This window comes from Agelaius phoeniceus, chromosome 13 (genome assembly GCF_051311805.1).
Source record: "Agelaius phoeniceus isolate bAgePho1 chromosome 13, bAgePho1.hap1, whole genome shotgun sequence".
Classification (NCBI taxonomy): Eukaryota; Metazoa; Chordata; class Aves; order Passeriformes; family Icteridae; genus Agelaius; species Agelaius phoeniceus.
Genome location: NC_135277.1, coordinates 12,155,098 through 12,175,687, shown reverse-complemented (window position 1 = coordinate 12,175,687; position 20,590 = coordinate 12,155,098). Strand labels below are relative to the sequence as shown.

The 20,590-nt window shown below is 44.8% G+C and overlaps 1 protein-coding gene across 2 annotated transcripts in view; it reads left to right on the top strand.

Moving 5' to 3' along the window:
- The window catches only part of MYO5A (myosin VA), a 101,121-nt gene that overhangs the window by 42,048 nt on the left and 38,483 nt on the right, over positions 1-20,590 (top strand). For both annotated transcript variants that reach the window (XM_077185682.1, XM_077185683.1), the window contains exons 5-14: positions 2,798-2,954; positions 7,442-7,585; positions 8,338-8,419; positions 9,888-9,995; positions 10,468-10,574; positions 12,889-13,154; positions 13,694-13,775; positions 16,122-16,262; positions 17,008-17,133; positions 19,094-19,177. In XM_077185682.1, coding sequence (XP_077041797.1) covers positions 2,798-2,954; positions 7,442-7,585; positions 8,338-8,419; positions 9,888-9,995; positions 10,468-10,574; positions 12,889-13,154; positions 13,694-13,775; positions 16,122-16,262; positions 17,008-17,133; positions 19,094-19,177 — 1,297 coding nt within the window. The remainder of the gene's footprint in view (positions 1-2,797; positions 2,955-7,441; positions 7,586-8,337; positions 8,420-9,887; positions 9,996-10,467; positions 10,575-12,888; positions 13,155-13,693; positions 13,776-16,121; positions 16,263-17,007; positions 17,134-19,093; positions 19,178-20,590) is intronic.

Sequence of the window (20,590 nt, the reverse complement as noted above, 5' to 3'; positions counted from 1 at the left end):
TTTTGACTCACTGCAGGAACTGTCTTGTTTGTTAGCAGTTGCCCCATTTAGAGGTGCATTTTTAGGCATTTACTTGGATTTCTCCTGCATCCTGCTGCTGCTCTCTTTGAGCAGGAGGATCCATAAAACTCCTGCAGCTTCCAGAGCCACAGGCTCTCTCCCACATACCTCTGTCTACCACGGGTGAACTCTGTGAGGGGGAATGGGGAAGAAACAAGAGGGTTTCTTCTTCATTTTCCAACTGCAAGGCATCCCAGGCACACAGACCTCCCTGCAGAGACCCTGCTTGGTGGCCACTGTCTCATGAGGTCTCATCAGAGGGACAGATGAGCCCTGTGGCCAGGGCTGGCCCTGGGTGGGTCTGTGAGCCCTGGGCTGACAGCCTGGGTGATCATCTGAGCTCTTCTGCCTGCCCATGCTGTCCCACTGACACTGACAGCTTGGTGTGCATGGATGTGAGAGCTGTGCTGCAGTCATTCACACCTCCTGCATGTGTTACATGCAAGTTGAGAACATAAAATTAGGTTGCTTTGATCTTCTGAACACTTTGCTATTAAATTTAAAGCAGCGCTCAGCCCTTCCAAGTAAATTTTGTACCAAAATGTGGAAAATCTGCTTCAACTGGTACCTTGGATAGACAGATACTGCCTTGAGTCTGCCAGGGATGGGGACAGAGGCTCCTTCAGCCTGTGCCTTTGAGCAGCACAGAGTGGTGCTGGAGCTGTGCTCTTATCTGAGGGCTTGGCATTGTTCTTGAAGAATGAGAGACCTTGAGAATTGCAGCAGGGTCTGTAAATAATTGTTACCCAGAGCCTGTGCCCACAGGTGATTAACTGGGCTTAACTCAGCAGTTATTGTGGGCTCTTGTCCAGTTTATAGTGCCCCCATCTCTGTTGGGACTTTAAATTGCCTTGCTTGCACGGCAGAGGTCAGTTGTGTGGATGATGTTTGTGCTGCTGACCATGCACCCCAGCCCTCCCTGGGAGAACAGGTGCTCAGAGCTCCATCACAGGCCACAGCAACCAGGGGAAAACCAAATGGATGTGGTGAGCATGGTGCTCAGCTCCAGGGTGCCAGACACAGAGCTGGTCACTGTTCTTCTCCCAGCTGGGAATGCCTGGCCAGGCACCCGAGGTGTCTGAGGTACCCTGGGGTTGTCACAGGCATGGACATCATCTGAGAGAGAGGGAGGAGGAGAGGGGCTCTGGCCTCTGGGGCCATGGTGCATTAGAGGCCGTGCTGAGGGCCATGCACACAGTCCTGCCCATCTGTTCTGTGTTGGGATACCAATGGGCCCCTAAGCATGACATGTAACACCAATTTGAGACAAAATCACCAACTTTTCACTAAGCTGGACAGGCCAAACACAGAGAAGGAATACATATAATTTATACATGTTTGATAAATGGCTTCATTATTTCATCAGCAGGGCTTTTTCTGTCATCCCAGAAACAGAATCCAGATCTTCTGCCAGGCCTTTAGGCTACAGAAACCATAGTCCATGCATATGTCTTTGATTTCCTGGTGCCACTGGCAGGCTCTGCAGACTGTCACTGTGCTGCCTGAAGTGTCATTCACAGCTCCTGGGCTGTACAGCCTGGTCTGCACCTTGGCTATGCTCTCTGTGTTCCAGCCCCAGCTCTGTAAAGCTTTGGGGGAAAGTTTTATTCCTCCTTTTGTTTCTTTTCATGTTAGTGTATAAAATAGGATTAAACTTATCCAACTCATAGGAATACTTCAAAATACCTTTTTTTAAACTTCATTTGCTTTGAAAATGTAAAAGCTTTATAAAGCACATATGGTCTTTATTTTAAAAGTTTCAGGCTCTATTAATGTTAATTTCTGTGTTTTGTAATGTCTTGTTTACTCATATAGTTGGGTTTATGCACAGAGTTCTCTGTGAGTTGAGAGAAAATTGTTTTAGGACCAAATGGAAATTATTCTTTTTTACAAGAGAAGAATTTTTTCCACAGCAAAGGGACTGCCTTCACTCCAGAGCTGCTGCCTCTGTCCTGAACAGCCATGCTTGAATTTTTCACATTCAGAACAATTCTGGGATAAGCTGGTGATTAGAGCAGAGGGACGAAAGGTTTCTGTGGCTGACCCTGCTGTTGATTTCTCCCTCTGTAAGATGGCATTCATGACCTTTACTAATGACCACTGACAATGTAGTGGAGCCCTGTGCCACAGGCTCTGGGTAGGAGTAGCTGCAGGGGCTTGTGGGGAATGGCAGTAACAGATCCCTTGCTGTAGGCAGGTTCTGCAAGCAGCTCTGCTGGCTGGGCTGCCAGAGCAGCCTCCATCCTTGGAGGGGTCTCCATCCTTGGGGGAGCCTCCATCCTTGGAGGGGCCTCCATCCTTGGGGGAGCCTCCATCCTTGGAGGGGCCTCCATCCTTGGAGGGGCCTCCATCCTTGGAGGGGCCTCCATCCTTGGAGGGACCTCCATCCTGGGGGAGCCTCCATCCTTGGGGGGGCCTCCATCCTTGGGGGAGCCTCCATCCTTGGAGGGGCCTCCATCCTTGGGGGGGCCTCCATCCTTGGGGGAGCCTCCATCCTTGGGGGAGCCTCCATCCTTGGAGGGGCCTCCATCCTGGGGGAGCTTCCATCCTTGGAGGAGCCTCCTGTGCAGGCAGCCCAGCCAGGCAGCTCTGTAGCTGATGCCTTGTGCCTGCCACCTTCACTCACCTTGTGCTGCACTGCCAGCATCATGGTGGAGGGGATGTTGCCAAGCTGGAGACACAGAAAAGGAGTGTCCTCGAGGGAGCAGCTGGGAATTAACCTGTGTTTGTGTTCCAGGGATGAGAGGAATCAGTCAATCATTGTCAGTGGGGAGTCTGGAGCTGGCAAGACTGTCTCTGCCAAGTATGCCATGAGGTACTTTGCCACGGTCAGTGGATCTGCCAGTGAAGCCAACGTTGAGGAGAAGGTCTTGGCCTCCAACCCCATCATGGAGGTAAGAGAGCTGCTGCCCCAAACCCCACCCTCCAGCTGCAGTCATTACTGGGACAAACATTCAATAGGGAGAGCAATCCATGCTTCTTAAAAACAAAATTAAAATTTTGTGTTTAATCTATTTACAAGGAGTTGCTTTAGGCATTGTTTATGAAAGACTGAGAGAAGATGGGAGGTAATGTTTCAATATTGCTAACATATTTCCCATAAAGTAATTTTGATGTGAATATTGCTTGAAGTGTCTTCAGCTTTGTAGCTGGTAGTTCCCAGACTGCTGGCCAAATGCAGTTGGAGAAGACTACACCAAATATGTACATCACACAGTGGATTGTACTCTGAAAGGAAGTAAAGCAAGTGTTAAATTTTAGGAAATAAAATCAGAAAAGAGAGACTGAGGAAACAAAGTTGCGTGGGATGCACACAGTTCTTTCAGAAGGAAAAAACACATTGGAAGAGATAATTTTGCTATAATTAGCTCAGACTCATGTTTCAGTTCTGGAAATTGTTGTAACCAAGTGTAGCAAAGTCCCAAGGCTTTGGAGGGCAGGTGCTGGCAGTAGACCTTGAGAGGACATGTACAATTCCTCCTGCTTCAGGTCTCTGTTCTCTGGGGAGCTCGGGAGACATTAATTCTGATGTCACAGCCAAGCAGAAAAGATTTCTTAGACTTACCTGAATTGTTTCTCATGTCTTTGCCTACATATGTAGATTCAAGTTGTGGCTGAAGTTAAGGAACTATGTTAAGAAATGATTCATCAGAGAGAAGGTCTTGGGGGAATTTCTGGAGGGAAGTAACTCTGTCCATAGGCACACACATACTCATGCCTTGGTAGATGTTGGGCATCTCTGCAGTGTGAAAGATCATGAGTAAATAGAGTGCATGCAGTGAAATGTGAAATGCAAAATGCTGCCATTGTTTTTTTCCTCAGGTATTTTAAAAAATGACCTGTGTTTTATTCCTCCTTTCCTCCTGGCATGAGGAGTTCATGATACTCAAACTATAGCTGCCCCATCACAGTTGTGTGTGTCTGTCACAAGGTAATGGTGCCTGGTTTGTGGTGCTGTGTGCTGTTTGGAAATTCCTTCTGTGGGGTAAAACAAGCTGTGCTGTGCTGGGCAGGGACTCATCCAAATGTCCAGCCATGGGAGGAAGCCCAGGAGCTGAGCCTTGCCTGGAGCTGCAGCTCCCCAGGGAGCAGTGGCAGTGGTGCAGGGTGGGCTGCCCCAGGGAACACCTTGCAGGGACTGCAGGGACTGCAGGAGGGGTCACATCCCACCCAGGGAGCACAGGGAGCACCTTGCAGGGACTGCAGGAGGGGTCACATCCCACCCAGGGAGCACAGGAACACCTTGCAGGGACTGCAGGAGGGGTCACATCCCACCCAGGGAGCACAGGAACACCTTGCAGGGACTGCAGGAGGGGTCACATCCCACCCAGGGAACACAGGGAGCACCTTGCAGGGACTGCAGGAGGGGTCACATCCCACCCAGGGAGCACCTTGGAGTGCTGCAGGGATTGCAGGGGATGCCACATCCCACCCAGGGAACACCTTGCAGGGATTGCAGGAGGGGCCACATCCCACCCAGGGAGCACAGGAACACCTTGCAGGGACTGCAGGAGGGGTCACATCCCACCCAGGGAACACAGGGAACACCTTGCAGGGACTGCAGGAGGGGCCACATCCCACCCAGGGAGCACAGGGAACACCTTGCAGGGACTGCAGGAGGGGCCACATCCCATCCAGGGAGCACCTTGCAGTGCTGCAGGGATTGCGGGAGGTGCCACATCCCACCCAGGGAGCACCTTGGAGTGCTGCAGTGTGTGTGGGAGGTGCCATGTCCCACCCAGGGAGCACCTTGCAGTGCTGCAGGGATTGCAGGGGATGCCACATCCCACCCAGGGAACACCTTGCAGTGCTGCAGGGATTGCAGGAGATGCCTCATCCCACCCAGGGCCACTCTGGTGCCCCGTGTGTGGCTGATGGGGGCAGGTGCTGAGCCCCTCCTGCCCTGCCCTGCCCTGGCCAGCACAGCAGTGGCACCAGGTGTGCTCACATCAGCCTGCAGTGACAGCCCTGTGGAACACAAGCTCTGCAGGTTTCCCTGCACTCCTTCTTCTGTCTGGTCTCGAAGCCTAAAGCAAACATCCTGCTCTCAGCCCTTGGGCCCCACCTCCCAGTCAGTGGCCATCAGCTCACCTCTAATTATCTGAATTAATTTCCAAAAGCAAGGAGGTTTAAATTGAAGACCAAAAGAGCTTCCCATCTATACCTTTTTTCATTCACTAAAAATCAGTGGTGGTGCTTTATTTTTATTTTTTAGGGATAACAATTTTGTGAACATGGGTATATCTAAATATATATTTCAGTTGCTTTAAAGATTATTATAATTGGACAAAAGTTATCTTTTTAACTTCCAACACTTGAACTTTAAACTGCCTTTAGAGTGAGTGTTGTAAAACTTGATGTTGAGACAGACTCTTCTGATAGCATAATCAATGTTTGAATTCTTCAGTTGATTAATCAGTAGAAACACAAATTAACCCATATGTTTGAGGAAGAAAATGAGTGCTTCGTTTTAGAAACTGGAAACTCCTCATTTGCTGAGCTGACTGTAAAATCTTAGGAGCAGAAGATCATTTAATTTTTAAATTTCTCTTTGGACAACCTAAACATCAGTGTTTTATGAGCTACCATCACATTATCTTAGCCTACTAAATACTCAGTAATGTCAAGAGGTAACTGTACATTTCTAGCAACTATTTAAATGACTGCTTTTGTAGTCAATAACTATATACTGTTTTCCTATTGCAAATGTGGAAATCAGTGAGTCTTAAAACATCTTTATATGTCATTTCCTGCCTCTCATTGTTTGTTACCCTCTATAGCTATGCAAATAGTACAGCTTTGTATGCATTCAGGCAAGCAATCTGATAATCCCAAAGACTTTGTTTTTATCTGTAATACCTTTCAAAGGAATAATTGGTTTCTGAAATATTACAGTATTGTATTGCTACCAACAAAAACAAAGTATATCACAGTAGCAATCATTTTCTTCTTTGAAAAAAAATGCAAGAGTGCAGTTAGAGTACATTCAGTTTGAAATAATTTGGTGTTTCTTAGAGGTGCAGAGATGCAGTTTGTTCCTAGATCTTTCCCACAGCTGTCCATCTGATGCCCACTTTGCCATCTGCCCTGCTGGGTGTCCGTGCTGCTGCTGCTGCTCTCGTGGGGTTTCTGACACTCCAGTCCCACTTGCCAGGCTGTACCAGCTGGCACTGGCCCACTCACTGCCCTCCTGCTTGCAGATTTGGGATACTCAGCAGTGCTGCTTGCTCTCGTTTGTTTTTCTCAAGTTTATTTCAGTTCAGAGCTCCAGTGGGTGGCTGTGTGGACTGGGAAATTTGGACACAGATACAGTGGTGCACTTAGGGCTTAGTAACACACACACAGTGCCCTGTGATGAGGGGCAGTGTGCTGCATCTGGTATTCCAAATGCCATTCCTGTTGATACAGAGATACCTTCAGGAATTTTTTAGAAGGTGAATTGCTGTATGATGTGTAAAACATGGTCTGATTGAGAAGAGAAAATGCTTTTGTTTGGAGTTCAGCATGTTGTGATTTGCATGCCTTGAATTCTGATGTGTCCAGCTGGCACCTGCTGTGGGGTGAGCCCAGTGCTGATGAGGTAAGGCAGAATTGCACCATGTAGGATCCACAGTCATTATTTGCCCTGGGCATCCCAGGACATGTAACACAGAGGAAATGCACAAGGAATTGTTTGTTGTGTGTGGAGCTGTATTGAATTAATCTGAGAAAGTTCAGCACAGTGCAGGGCAGCACCCAGGGCTGTCTCTGGGGCAGTAACCAGGCTGCTGTGGAAGGGCTTCAGTTTCACGTGACATGAGTCTGTGCACATTAATTTTTAGATTATGCTGTGGCATGAAGTAAATATTTTTAAATGTTATGTTCGCAGAAATAGTTTGGAAATGTGGTGATTAGAGAGTAATAGTAATAATAAACTGTTAGCCAGGCAGAACAGGGTGGGCTGTGGGTTTGTAATAAGACTTTCAAAAGTTGCAAGTACTGTAGATGTATATGTACACCTACACATATAAATATATCCAGGTGAAATAATTCTTACAGTTTTACTGTCTTTGAAAGAAGTCTGTGTGTATTTGAGCTTTCTGTTAGACTCTTTATTTCCTTTTGAAAGACTTCAAAGAACAATAAAGGATTTTTAGCTGTAGAATTAGATTATGTGGAAGTGAATTGCTAGGAATATCAGCTCCCAGTCTTGCATTAATGAAATAGCTGTATTTTGATGTAACTTGTTGACCAGACAGAGACCATTCTTCATTAGATTTTTGACTGTTTTAAAACCAGGAGAGGATTAATGTTGTTAAATGTTTATGAGCCATGTAGGTGATTAAACAGATGTGATAATTTCTACAAGCTGTTTAACCTTTACAATATTCCCTTTTTCCAGTCTATTGGAAATGCCAAAACTACCAGGAATGACAACAGCAGTCGCTTTGGTAAATACATTGAAATTGGTTTTGATAAGAGGTATCGAATCATTGGTGCTAACATGAGAACTTACCTCTTGGAAAAGTCAAGAGTGGTGTTTCAGGTAAATCTACCTTCATTTTGTTATGTCATTCTTGAACCAATCCACTGCCCCACACTTCCTCTCCATCTTTGCCTGCCTCACAGTCTAGAGCTCAGTAAAAATGGACTTGTCCTTGACTGGCTGCCTAAAGATATAACAATAATAATTATGGTTTGTACCATGTGGGGATGTTACTTGAAGAGCTGTTGTTTGTTTTAGAAGTAAGAGACAGTTATAGCACATGGTTTAGCTGGAAGAGAGTATTTTTCATTTCTTTTTGGTTTGAAGGTATGGAATTTGCTTAAGTTCAGAATTATGGTGTTGGTCATGAGTCATCACCTTCTGAGCTGTGTTTGTCCTTCATTTTATAATTCAAACTTTGCTTGGCAAGGAAGATACTTCCTTTACTAGATTACTATAAATGCTGAGGCAAATAGTGTTAGTTATTTTTGGAAAATTAAAAACTTCTGAGTATGATCACTTCACTCACCTACAGAATCCTGACCTATAAATAATAGTAATCTACAGTTCTGAAAAGTGAAATCATACTTTTTTAAAATGAAAACGTCTGCATGCTTCTTGCTATTGAAAATGGATTCAATTAACCAAGAAGGAAGTGGTAGATGCTGATTTATCTTCCTTTTTTCCATGTGGCTTCTGTGCTCTTAATGTATTGCTAGAGAAAGCATTTTACATAGTAATTCAATTCTGCTCATGGTTGTTTCTGCCACTTGTTAAGTGGTGAAAAATAACAAATGTCTTTCTTTTTAAAGGCAGAAGAGGAGAGAAATTACCACATCTTTTACCAGCTTTGTGCCTCTGCAGCATTGCCTGAGTTTAAAACTCTACGATTAGGTATGGCATTCACACTTGCTGTGTTGTGTGGTTGTGGGGACAGCAGCATCTCTGAGCTTTTTGAGCCAAAGACCCAAAAGAAGAATTGCTGGCTTTTAAATTCTAAACCTTTAAGTACTAAAATGTATTGAGAATAACTAAAATGATAGACCTTGGACTTAGTGGTTTTCTGATAGAACAAAAGTAACAGATTTGTTTATTCAGCAGACTCTAATACACTGCAGTTGTAATCAATAGGACTTACTATGTCCTGGTGGGTGAAATTCTTTTCTCTTAGTTCTTTAAAACCTTTTTTTCCGTTGTTCCAGCCACTAGAGAATTTTACCCTTTCTGGTATAAGTGTCTGAAAATCTTATTTTGCATCTGCTGTTAGCAACAATTACTTTATGACCTCTGCTAACCTGGTGATGAAAAAGCAGATGAGGGAATTTTTTATTTTTTCAAATTAAATGTTGTGTCAAATTAATTAAAATCAAATTATTTTTTTCAAATTAAAATGTTTTATTTGAAGAAGAGAGGTTTCTCATTTGACAGGAGTTGGTGCTTTGTAAAAGAAAAGTGTAATGATGACCTGAGATAGACAATCATGTCATCATTTTAAAAATTTAGTACAAATTGCAGTGCTTCAGTATATTTTTAAAAGTCAATTTCATAGTAGGAAAGCTGCACAGCCTGTGCTGGTTTCTGAAATACTGTTCTGGTTTTAGAGTGTTTCTCTGCTCTTCTGCACCCCCCTGGCACATTTAGGATTCGCATCTGCTAACACAGGAAAGAAAGGAACTGATGTAATTATAACTGAAGAAGCCATTTAGCAGACTTCTCTTTCAGCATTCTTGGAACCTTAGCTGATCAGAAGAAAAGGAGTCTGTTAGTGCAGCTGGAAGCATGAAACCATAGGAATTTACCCAGGAGAGCTGCTGGTCTCCCAGTGCAGCCCAATGCTGTCCCCAGAGCAGTATGAAGCTCTCTCTGCTCCAACCTTGACTTCTCAGCCTGAATGGAGCACAGACACTCATAAGGCTGAGCCAGACCATAAATTAGAAGGGAGAAGAAGATGGGCAAAATAGAATACCCTGATATAGTAATAGAATGGTTATATCTGTCACATAATTCCAAAGCACTGTGCTCTCAACTCTGTGGCTGCTGTGTAGGTGGTTGGCTCAGGCTTGGAGAGAAACTGCTTCCAAAATGATTATTCCACAATTGTGCAAGTCTGAACCAAGGTTAGGTAGAGAATATGCTTGAGGGCCTACTGTAAGAACCAGCTAGCTGAAAGAATACTGACTTGCACAGTTAAATCCTGAAAAAATGCTCTTTAGAATAAGCAGGTCTTAAGAGCCAGAAGGTGAAAATGAACATGTCAGATCATGGATTCTGCCAAGAGCAACTTAATCATGACACAGCTTTACAGGTGTGCTGTGAATTTCTGCATCAATGTGTGTCAAATATGTATTTTTTATTATTACAGGGAATGCAAATTACTTTCACTATACGAAGCAAGGTGGAAGCCCTGTGATTGATGGTGTTGATGATGCTAAGGAAATGGTGAACACCAGACAGGCCTGCACTTTGCTAGGTAATTGGTAAATCACAGTCATATCCTAAATCTGATACACTAGCAAGTGTTGTCTATATTATTTGTGTTTATTATTTTTGTACTCTGTTGTGTTTAAAACCAGGAGAGTTGGATAAACTTCGGGACTGAGATACTTGTATTGCATGGACAAGATATTTAAAGAAGATATTGTAGTATAAGGCTAAGAGGAGGGCACATTATGTGAACATAAATGGTGGAGTCCCTTGGTGTAACATACACAGTGCTGGAGGTCACTGACAAAGCACTTTGAAACAGCAAATTAAATTATTACTTTTAATGGAGTTTTTTTTTTTTTTCATGTGGTTGTAAAACATTTTTCATAGAAGTGGAGCCAATTAACACTGTCAAATGTCAAAGTCACACACAGCAGTCACTGTTCTTCTCTCCTTAACAAATTTTTTCATCAACTGCAGCTCTCTCCATTCAAAACATTTTATTCATCCTTTTCCAGGGATTAGTGATTCCTACCAGATGGGAATTTTTCGAATCCTTGCTGGCATCCTTCACCTGGGCAACGTGGAGTTTGCATCTCGGGATTCTGACAGCTGCACTGTTCCTGTGAGTGGCAGATCAGCTGAAGGGCATGGTGTGCACTCTGACAGCTCTGCCTCCTGCTTGTTTGCAGGGACCTCTTCTGAAAAAGAGTGAAATGGAAATGGGTTTATTTCTAATTTGCTAACATTTTCACCGTTTATTGCAGATAGATTCAACTCTCCTCAGTTCAGAGGCTTTAGACAGTACTCTCTGTATTATAACATTGGTATGCAATTATAGCTGTAATTGATCTGCCCTAGAAAAGTTTAGTAGGCAGGCTAGCTTTGAAGTCCTGAGTAGGTGTCTAGATCCTTATATTCCTGCATGAATATCTTCCCTGCACACAGTAAATGCTTTGCCAGATGGGTTTTTTTTGTATGAAGTGCCAGAATGCCCTAAATAATTGCAAAACAAATGCCTCTGGGGTGCTTAGACATGAGCATAGGATATACAGATATGATTTGTGTGACTCATCTAAGTGTCACAGTTTTATCAGTTCTTTTTTGCCTTGGAGATCAACAACAAGGACTGAATAGTCTGATCTGAAAAACCCTCCTCATTGGTGAGGGCCCAGGCTTCTTACCCATATTCTGGAGATGAGAAACAAAACAGTTCTGACTGGTCTCTTGTTTGGATTCAGAGGGACCAGTTTCTCCTTCTGCCTCTCTTTGAATGTTTACTCCTGGCCTGCACAGCCATCAGCTTTCTCTCTTTTGCAATAGCAGCAACACTTGCAGAGTTTTTTTCTTTTCTCACTGTCAGTCCCTTTCTCAGGACTCTGCAGTGGCAGTTTCTGGAGCTGAGACAGCAGGTTCTTTGTGAGTCATTGGTGTTCCTGCCCTGACACCACCTGCCCGTGGGGTCTCACAGCTGCTTTGAAACCACAGCAGTAGGCTGGCTCCTGGGTGCCTTATAAAGGTTTTCACTACAAAGAAAGCTCATTTAATGATAACAGGGAGAAAGCTGATGAGCCCCAGGACATGAGGAACTTGCCTGTGTTGTGATGAGTATCTCCAGTGCAGGAATCCCACTGGCTGAGCTGGTAAAAAGCAGCAGGTTCCTGTGCAACCCTGTGCTGGCCTGACAACACCTGGCAGGCAGTGGTGAATGTGTCCTCAGGGGCACCATTACCTGTGTCCTGGCAATGCCATGTCACCCCAGAGCTCTGGCCATGCACACTGCTCTGCTGGGAGGCACTGCTGGGATGGAGCAGTGGTGCTGCAGAGTGCTCAGCACAAGGCTCCCTATGCTGCTGTGGCAATAAATCAGTTTGTTTAATGTTAGCTTGAGCAACCCTAATGTGACACTCTTTTGTGCAGTGTTCATCAGTATTATTACTTTATTACTGTCTTCCAAGCCAGTAAAACATGCTCAGTTAATTGGATTTTGGAGGTGTAGCTGCATGGGGCCTGTATGCTGTAAGAAGTAGAAAAAGCCCCAGAGAAGTCACAAGGATGTGGAAATATTTAAAGCTGATGTACTGTGAAGCTGTAGGACATGTGGTGACAGTCCTCTGCCATCTGTCCTTGTCAAGGCAGCGTTGTCAGTGTGCTGCTGAGCCACCAGGTGCAACGGGAGCGGGATGAGCAAGTGCTGTTAGGGGAGCTCCTGAGGAGGAAAGACCTGTCTGTCCTCCTTGACTTCTAGTGATCAGTTTGCATGTTAGTCACTAAGTGTGGGATCTTATTGAGTGGTCAGTGCACTGCACTGACCTTTGTGCAGAAACTTTATATACCCATCTCAACACACAAGCCTTGCTGGTTGCTTTTACCCAGTTAAACAAAGCTCAGGTTTTTCCTCTTGTACAGTTCCATTTGATGGCTAGAATTAGTGTGCTGCAATCTCTTGGTGTTTGTCTCCAGAATTCACTGAGAAAATACTTTGTTAAGTACTGAGACCAGAGCACTGAAGCCCTTCCACACTTGTTTCTCAGGCTGTGTTGCCTCCTTGCCCATCACTCCCTGCCACAGCTGTGTGTCAGCAGTCTAGAGCCCCTCTCAGGAGCTCTGTCCATTCTTACAGCTGTAAGAATTCAAAATACCAAGTCCACCAGCAAAGCCAGATGATTCATTTTTCTGAAGTTTGCAGGTTCCCTGTGTTTGAAGCCTTTTGGTGAACAAGGGAAGGAGGAAGGAAGGAAGATTATTCACTAACTCACTTCAGCAATGTGAATGTGCTAAGTGAGCAGGGAACTTGCTGTGTTTTGAAGGAGGAAGAGCTGAGGAAGCTGCTGTTGCTGCTTATTGTAGGGTCACTGCAGGCAGCCAGTTCTGCTGGCATGATTGTATGTTTGCTGTGGGTAATATGTGCCAATATCTAATGAGCCTGTTTTTATCAGCCCAAGCACGAACCCCTCACCATCTTCTGTGACCTCATGGGTGTGGAGTATGAGGAGATGGCCCACTGGCTTTGCCATAGGAAGCTTGCCACTGCCACTGAAACTTACATCAAGCCAATTTCCAAACTTCACGCCATCAATGCCAGAGATGCACTTGCCAAACATATCTATGCTAACCTCTTCAACTGGATTGTAGATCATGTGAACAAGGCCCTTCATGCCACTGTAAAACAGCATTCCTTCATCGGGGTGTTGGACATCTATGGGTGAGTTTTTGTCAGAGATATGACACTCTTATGTAATTATCTGACTGCAAAGCTTCCTTGTCTTTATCATCTAGCACTGCATGGATTACACAAAAAAACCCCAAACTTTAGCAGCTGCTTATTCCAGCTGAAGGAAGTGGGTGTTTAGCTTTGACACACTAAGATCTTTGTCATGACTTCAACATTTATAGTGGGATTTCAGATTTTTTGCTGTTGGTAGTTTATTTATCTGTTGCATTTTGGAAAGTTACAAGGCAATTTTCATGTCAGGTTCCTCCAAGGTGGCACTTACAAAGATAACTAATGTGCTCTCCAGGAGCATCAGAGTTCCTCATCCCTGACTAGAGAGGGAGCATCACTAAAGTGCCTGTGCAGTGCAATTTGCCATTTCCCTGTGTCTTTTCTTGCTTGACCCATGTTATTTGTGCCTGAAATAATTCAATGACTTTAACTGGAGGGAGGAAATTTAAAATTTTGGGGTAATTTTATCTTTTTTTCTTTTTAGTACACTAGTAATTTTGAGTGTATTCATATTTCAGATTTGAAACATTTGAAATCAACAGCTTTGAACAGTTCTGTATCAACTATGCCAATGAAAAACTGCAGCAGCAGTTCAATATGGTAAGTAAGAAGTGACTGGCATTTCCTCTTCCCTTTCCCCTCATCCAAGTCCATTCTGCTAATTGGCTCCCCAGTGGTTAGGATGAATTCCTTCAGTCTATTAAGCAGGTGTCCTGGCCGTGGGCTTTGAGGGATGGGGGAAGATCGACTTTCTCCTCGAAATAGATTTTATGACTAACTGCTGCTCTGGGACTATTTGAAATTCTGATCACAGTAACAATTATAAGGCAGAAGCAGTGCTTGGCAATTAAGACCCTGAGATTGCCTGTCAGTGAGAGCCCTGTGAGGATGAAGTTGGAGTGAGAGGTGTGTCCATAACCCTCGGGAGCCGCTGGAGGGGCAGAGCGGAGCGCGGCTCCGCTGCCGGGGCTCCGCCGCCCGCGCTCCCTCCCCGCTGTTCCTTTTTGGGGCTTTTGGCTGATGCTGAAGGTGATGAATGACGTGTGGCAGGAGGCGGCTCTTCCCCCTCCTCCGGAGAGATCACGATTCTCTCCTCAGCCAGCCTCAGTGACGTTTGCAGTTACATCTCTTACCTGCATCACCATGAGGCGAGTTATTTCTGCCAGGCCTGTTGCTAGGCTCTGCCGCGGCACCGGGGTAGCTCTGAACTCTGGTTATGATCCTGCCTGGGTGGCAGTGTGTGCTCACAGGGCCAGATCCCCTGGGCCATGGTTCATCCCAGTATGTCAGGGAGGAAGCAGGGTGCTAGAGCAGAGCACCTTTCCAGCCCTGGCATGCCCTTTCCATGTGGGTAGTGCCATGGCTGGCTTCAGCTCCGTGAGTGGGATGTCGTAACTGCTAGGCACAGGGTGTCTTGGAGTTTTCTCAGCTTACAGCAAAATCTAGTTGCTGTAAGAGCTCTAATGGTTCTCTTTTTCAGTGAAGGTAACTGTGCCCCTGTTCCCTTCCCTCTCGTGCCATTGCTGTAAGCACCTGCCTCATGAAGGAGGGGGTGACAGGGCTCTTGTGTTGGTGCCTGCCAAGCTCCCAAACCCAGTGCTGGTGAACGTGGACCTGTTGGGCAGCCATGCAGGCACACAGGGGGAGGTTGCTTTGAATTAAAACCTTGTGGCTGCCTGGAACAGCCTGAGCCTGGCTGAGGAGAAGCCATTTGGGAACTGCCCGACCACCCTGCCCTGCCTGGTGCCCACCACCCACAGGGAAAATCAGGTCTGATGGCATTTCTCACCACCTAAGTGCTGGTTCCTTCACAGTGAAAAACGGGTTTCTGTTTCCTTTCAGATCTGGGGTTGGATCTGACTTGCCAGTAGAGTGCTGCCAGGGCTTTGCTGCCAGGTGCAGGGTGGGAATGGCTCCCATGGGTGCGGTTCAGGAGCACGGTGTTGGGGAGCACGGTGTTAAGCTAATGAAATAAAGGCATAAACAGCATTGTCAGGGTAGCTTTCTGCTGCCTTGCAGACAGACTGGGGAACTGTGAGGGGTTTGTGGGCTGTGCACTGAGCTTGGGGCAGTTCAGATGTTGTGGCACCCCCAGACCCTGCCCGTGCTGCTGGGGGCACTCCCAGCACGCATTCACCTGCCACAGCAGCATTCAGTGTGCAGAAAAATGTAGGTGGGGGATGAAACATCATCAAAAATAACTGGAGTCAGCAGTCTTCTTGGTTTTTCAAAGTGCTTGTTCTATTAAGACCACAGTTTGCCTGTTTAATATCTTATTCTGGTTTTTTCCTGAAGTTTTAATTTATCTCTTATGCACATTTCATTAAAGCTGTGCAGGCTGTTTGTGATAATATTTTTGAATAAATACTACATGGTTACTGATCTTCGTACCAGATAAATCTGTCACAGAATTTTCCTTAAAGGATTCCTAGTTCTAATGCTCCTTCAGCTTTTGCTAAAGAGTGAATTTTAATGCAGTGCGTCATGTTAGAAAAAAAATCAGCAGCCATTTAAGAGGAAATAAAGCTCTGTTATTTTACAAGGAAACACAAAAGTATTTATAGTGAAACTTTGCTTGAAATAGAGCAGTGTTCATAATTTCCAAATCATAAAAGCATGGCACATCTCACTTCATAGGCTGCTGTTCCAGCACTTTAAGTTTTGTGTTGGTTTTTATAAGAGAAAAGAGCTTATAGTAATAGTGGGACAATATAGTAAAAAGATGGGGTATTTGCAGAGAATGTGGAGTGCTTTAATTTGGACTGTTGTTTTTAGGCCAGGAAAAAAGGTTAATTTATTTTTCATACACTTGTTAAAGAGTTTATTCAGTTGAACTAGTGTCACTTGACAGCCTGGATCAATGTGCCAAGATGAATCCAGTTGAGAGTTCAATGTATTTATTCTGCATTTCATTTCACAGAAAACTGTTTTCCTTTTGCCCTGCAGCATGTCTTTAAGCTGGAACAAGAAGAATATATGAAGGAACAAATACCATGGACCTTGATTGATTTCTATGACAATCAGCCTTGCATCAACCTCATAGAGGCCAAAATGGGAGTTCTGGATCTGTTGGATGAGGAGTGCAAGGTGTGTGTTCAAGGGCTTTCACAGAGGGAGAGGTCATCAGCTGTCCTGCTTCTGGGCCTCACAGGGACAAGTCACCTGCAGACAGTTGTCATTTTGACACTGATGGGGCAAGAATTTGGGAAGCATACAAACAGAACTGGCAATTAGAGGAGAAAAAATTGTTTCAGTAATGGACTCCTCCTCACTCCTTCCCCTCCATCATGTATTTGTAGCTGTTCCTGGGTCTCTGATCAACTTTGTTTGGACTTGGACAGTTTTCCCTTCCCTGAGGATAAGTGAGTGCCATCCTTGGTCCTGTCAGATTTCCCCAGATTGCCTCTTGCTTAGTGTTTCACCCGTTGTCTTTTATCTTGGTTTATTTTATGCCAAGCCATGTACAGGGGATGGCTCAGTGTGTCTGCCTCAGTGGAAACCCAGCTTGGGGTTCTTATTTATCACAAGAAATCTCTAATGGAGGTGGATGAGTTCTGCTCAGTCTGGTAACGTGCCTTTGGGGTCCCTGCCTTCAGGTGTGTGACACTGGAGGCATTGTTGGTGTCAGGTGTGTCCCAGCAGCTGTCCCACCTGTGCCCAGTGTGGAACTGTGCACAGCTGGTTACTGTGTCCTTGCTTCTGGCAGTGCTGGGAATCTGAGGAGCTAGAATGGGAGAGGAAATCATCAGGTGTTGTCCCCCATCTTCTTAAATGCTTTTGCTACTGGAAAGTTCTCAAGACATTTTAAGTGTGTCTGTATTCTTTTCCATAGATGCCAAAAGGCTCAGATGACTCTTGGGCCCAAAAACTTTACAATACTCATTTGAATAAATGTGCTCTCTTTGAAAAGCCACGTATGTCAAATAAGGCCTTTATCATCAAGCACTTTGCTGACAAGGTAAGGATTTTCCTGCAGTGCTGCTTTCCTGCTGGTGTGTGGGAGGGCATCCTGGGGCTGCTGCAGGCAGAGACTGGGCAGTGGCATCCCTGGCTCTACTCAGCTCTTGCTGCCCCAACTCCACATCAGGAGGGGAAGGTGAGCTGGCAGCTGTGCAGGGACCCACAGGAGCTCCTGACTCCATCACATGCTGTAACCATTCCCCTCCTTTTTCCAAACATGGAAGCTCAGTGCATTTACAGCTCTCAGCATCACTGTATCAGTCCTAGTTATGCAACAGAAATGTACAAAAAAGGAAATCCTGTACCCCACTCCTTTTAGCTAAAGAGCAGCAATGAATTAATGCAGTTTTTGCTGCCATCTCAATGTGCAAAGAGGAGAGAGGCTAACAGAGCCTTTTCTATTGCTGGAGCAGTGTGTGCTGCTCCACCCCTGCCTGGGCTGTGCAGGGAACAGCTATTTCTAGGAAGCTGGCTGAGGGGAGTGTCAGTGGGGTGCATGCTGTGTTCAGCTCCCAGTGCTCCTCAAACTGAGCCACTCCTCAGGTTAAAACAAAAACATTCATAATCCCATGTAATACAGTTGTCCTGTTACCCAGAAAAGCTGCCTGAGAATTTTGTCAAAATGGGATTCAAGAAGCTCTCAGGTTCTTACCAGTAGGTCTGCACTGCTGACACGGGGGGTTGGAGGTCCTTATCTGCCTCCACTAGGTTTCTCCTAGGCTCTTGTATGTGTAGGAGGGTCCTATTCTTTTTGCATCTGGTGTTACCTTAGTGAAAACACCAAGAACATCTCTGTAACTGTTTAGATTCACGAGTTCTGTTCTGTGGGTGAGAGAACAAGAAGGAATTATTTAATATTTCCTAATCTGTTCATTAGGCTAAACTTTGATATCAAAAGCAAGGCTTTCCCATGTCTAGTCTGTGAGCAGCAAGGGCCAAGGAAAGCAGAAGGCAGCTCCAAGCAGGTGCTAGCAAAGCTCTAAGCTGTGCCCTGCTGTCTGTGCTAGGTGTTTTATGTTTGCTGTGTGCTGATGTGAATGCACACAGACATCTGGGAGCAGAAGCAAAGCCCCAGCTGGCAGGTCAGTGATGTGTGCTGCTGCTGCTGTGCTTCTGGACAAGGCAGGGATGCTGCTGCCCTCTCCTGGCATGGCCTCCCGCAGAAAAACCATGGATGGTGCCCCAGGAGCTGCTCAGGGTGGGCGTCCAGCTGTGCAGAAACCCTGGAGACATCCTGTGGCCTCTTCCCTCTAGGAATTGCTTGAAATGTTTTGCAGCTCGGGGGATAGTGTCACTGTGCAAGCACTGACAAATGGACTTTTGACAATAGTTTTGGTTTTCTTTCAGCCTTGAATTAGGACAGTGAAATAAATGGTAGGTTTTTATCTGACACTGGCTGTTCTTTGGTCCAGGAAATGCTGTAGCCCTGTGACAGAGGGTTGTCAGGTATCGTCACAACATTCAGCCATTTTATTGCTGCTGGTAAAATGAGTCCTTTGGAGCACAAATGAGCCATTTCCACCATAATCTGCAGGCAGATGTACTTACTGCTTCTCAGCTAATGAGATGAGAGATACTTTGTTCTCAGTTGCCTCTGGATTTCAGACAGCTCTGCAGCCCTGATGGGCTCAGGGAAGGGGATGCTCAGCACACACTTGCATTGTTCACCCTTACAGGAACCATTGAGTCATGCTGCCTTGCCATGAGCATCTCTCAGCAGTGAAATATGTCTGGTATAATGCAATAGCAGTATTCCTCTCTCTGTTTTAATGTTCTGTATTTTACTGGAAAGCACTCTCTTTGAGGGAAATCTATGTTTAACAAAGATGCACTTGGGAGCTGATATTTTCATTATGTAAAAGAATTATGTTTTAAATGTGAATGTTCTAGCTGGTGAATTCTATGCAAATTATTATTATTTATTACTTCTAATACTTGCTCTTGTAAAATGATTTCAGGTGGAATATCAGTGTGAAGGCTTTTTGGAAAAGAATAAAGACACAGTTTATGAAGAACAAATTAGGGTCCTAAAATCAAGTAAGGTTAGTATAAGGATTTTTTTTCTTCTTTTGCAGTTAAGAGTCCTTGAATTAAGGGTAATAGAAAACTTCTTATAAACCTAGGAAATATTTCTCCCTTAGTATCAGATCAGCTAAAATTGAACATAGTTTGTTTTACTTGGTTATCTGCATGAATTTAGAAAGTTCTATATTCTAACATTTTTCCATGTCTATTTAGCCATTAATTTCACTGTTAGTGGGTTGTTGTTGTTGTTATTTTGGGAGCTATTTTGTTGGGTTTGGGTTTTTGAGTGGGGGGAAGGGGATTTGGGGAAGGGGGTTTCTTTTTCACAAAATTTAGCTGTATTTTCTGTAGAGATGTCTATGACTTCTGATATACCATAGTGGTATAAGAAGGCTCAACAGTTAAGCCCTTAATTTTATAACCTGAAAACATAAGGTCATTGTTTATGGTGTGAGCAGCAAATTTCTGAAGGAGAGACAAGTTCAAAATGAGAGAGGAATAAAGTATATAGACCATAAGGACACAAACCAGAACTTACAGTCTTGTCTCCTTGATATCTATGAAAGAAAGATAACTTCTGAATTGAAAAATACTGCATGAAGGAATATTATAGAACAGGTCTTTAATGGCATTGTCTGTGTTTGGTAATGGCAGAAATGCTGGTTGTGCTCTCAGAAATGTGAAGGCAATTAACTTGACATTGCACAGTGGTGGCTGTTGGGAATTTGCTAGCTCTAATGGCCCAGGAAGCTGGGTATCAAGGACAGGCTATCTAAAATTATGCTATTCTATCAGGAAAACCAACATTTTTCTCTTCTGTTTCTATTCTGAGCAGATAATATGAAGCTAAATGATTAAGACGTGGTATAATGAAACACCACAGCAGACTTTCCACTGGGAGCAGTATTGAGATGGTTTAAGTGAAGGCAGTTTCTGGGGGTGGAGGGAGAGGCAGGTGGCATCTCTGGGGAGCTGGCAGAGCCAGGCAGCCACTCTGTGCAGGACAGAGGGACAGGGTGCTCCATGGGATGACAGACAGAGGGGACAGAGCTGCTGTAAGAGCCTGACAGCAGCTTGGGCAGGCTCAGTGTAGCTTGAGGCAGTTCAGTCTAAACACTAAAAAAAACCATGGTTTTACTCCATTTTGCCAAAAGCAGTATAAAGAATGTTTTATTTTTGTTTTTCATCAGTGCCTCTTTGTTAGTAATTGTAGTAGAACTGCATTTCTGACTTTTATTCCATTTTGTTGGTGGTGATGTTTTCTGGGTTTGCTGTGCACATCCAACAGAAGGTAATTCTAAATTGACTGCATCATCTGTCATCCTGCCCATGCCCACTCTCACACACAGCTTGGATGCTTCTTTGCTCTCCAGAGTGCATGACACACTCTGCTCTTGGCAGGGACTGTGGAATTCAACTATTTATTTTGG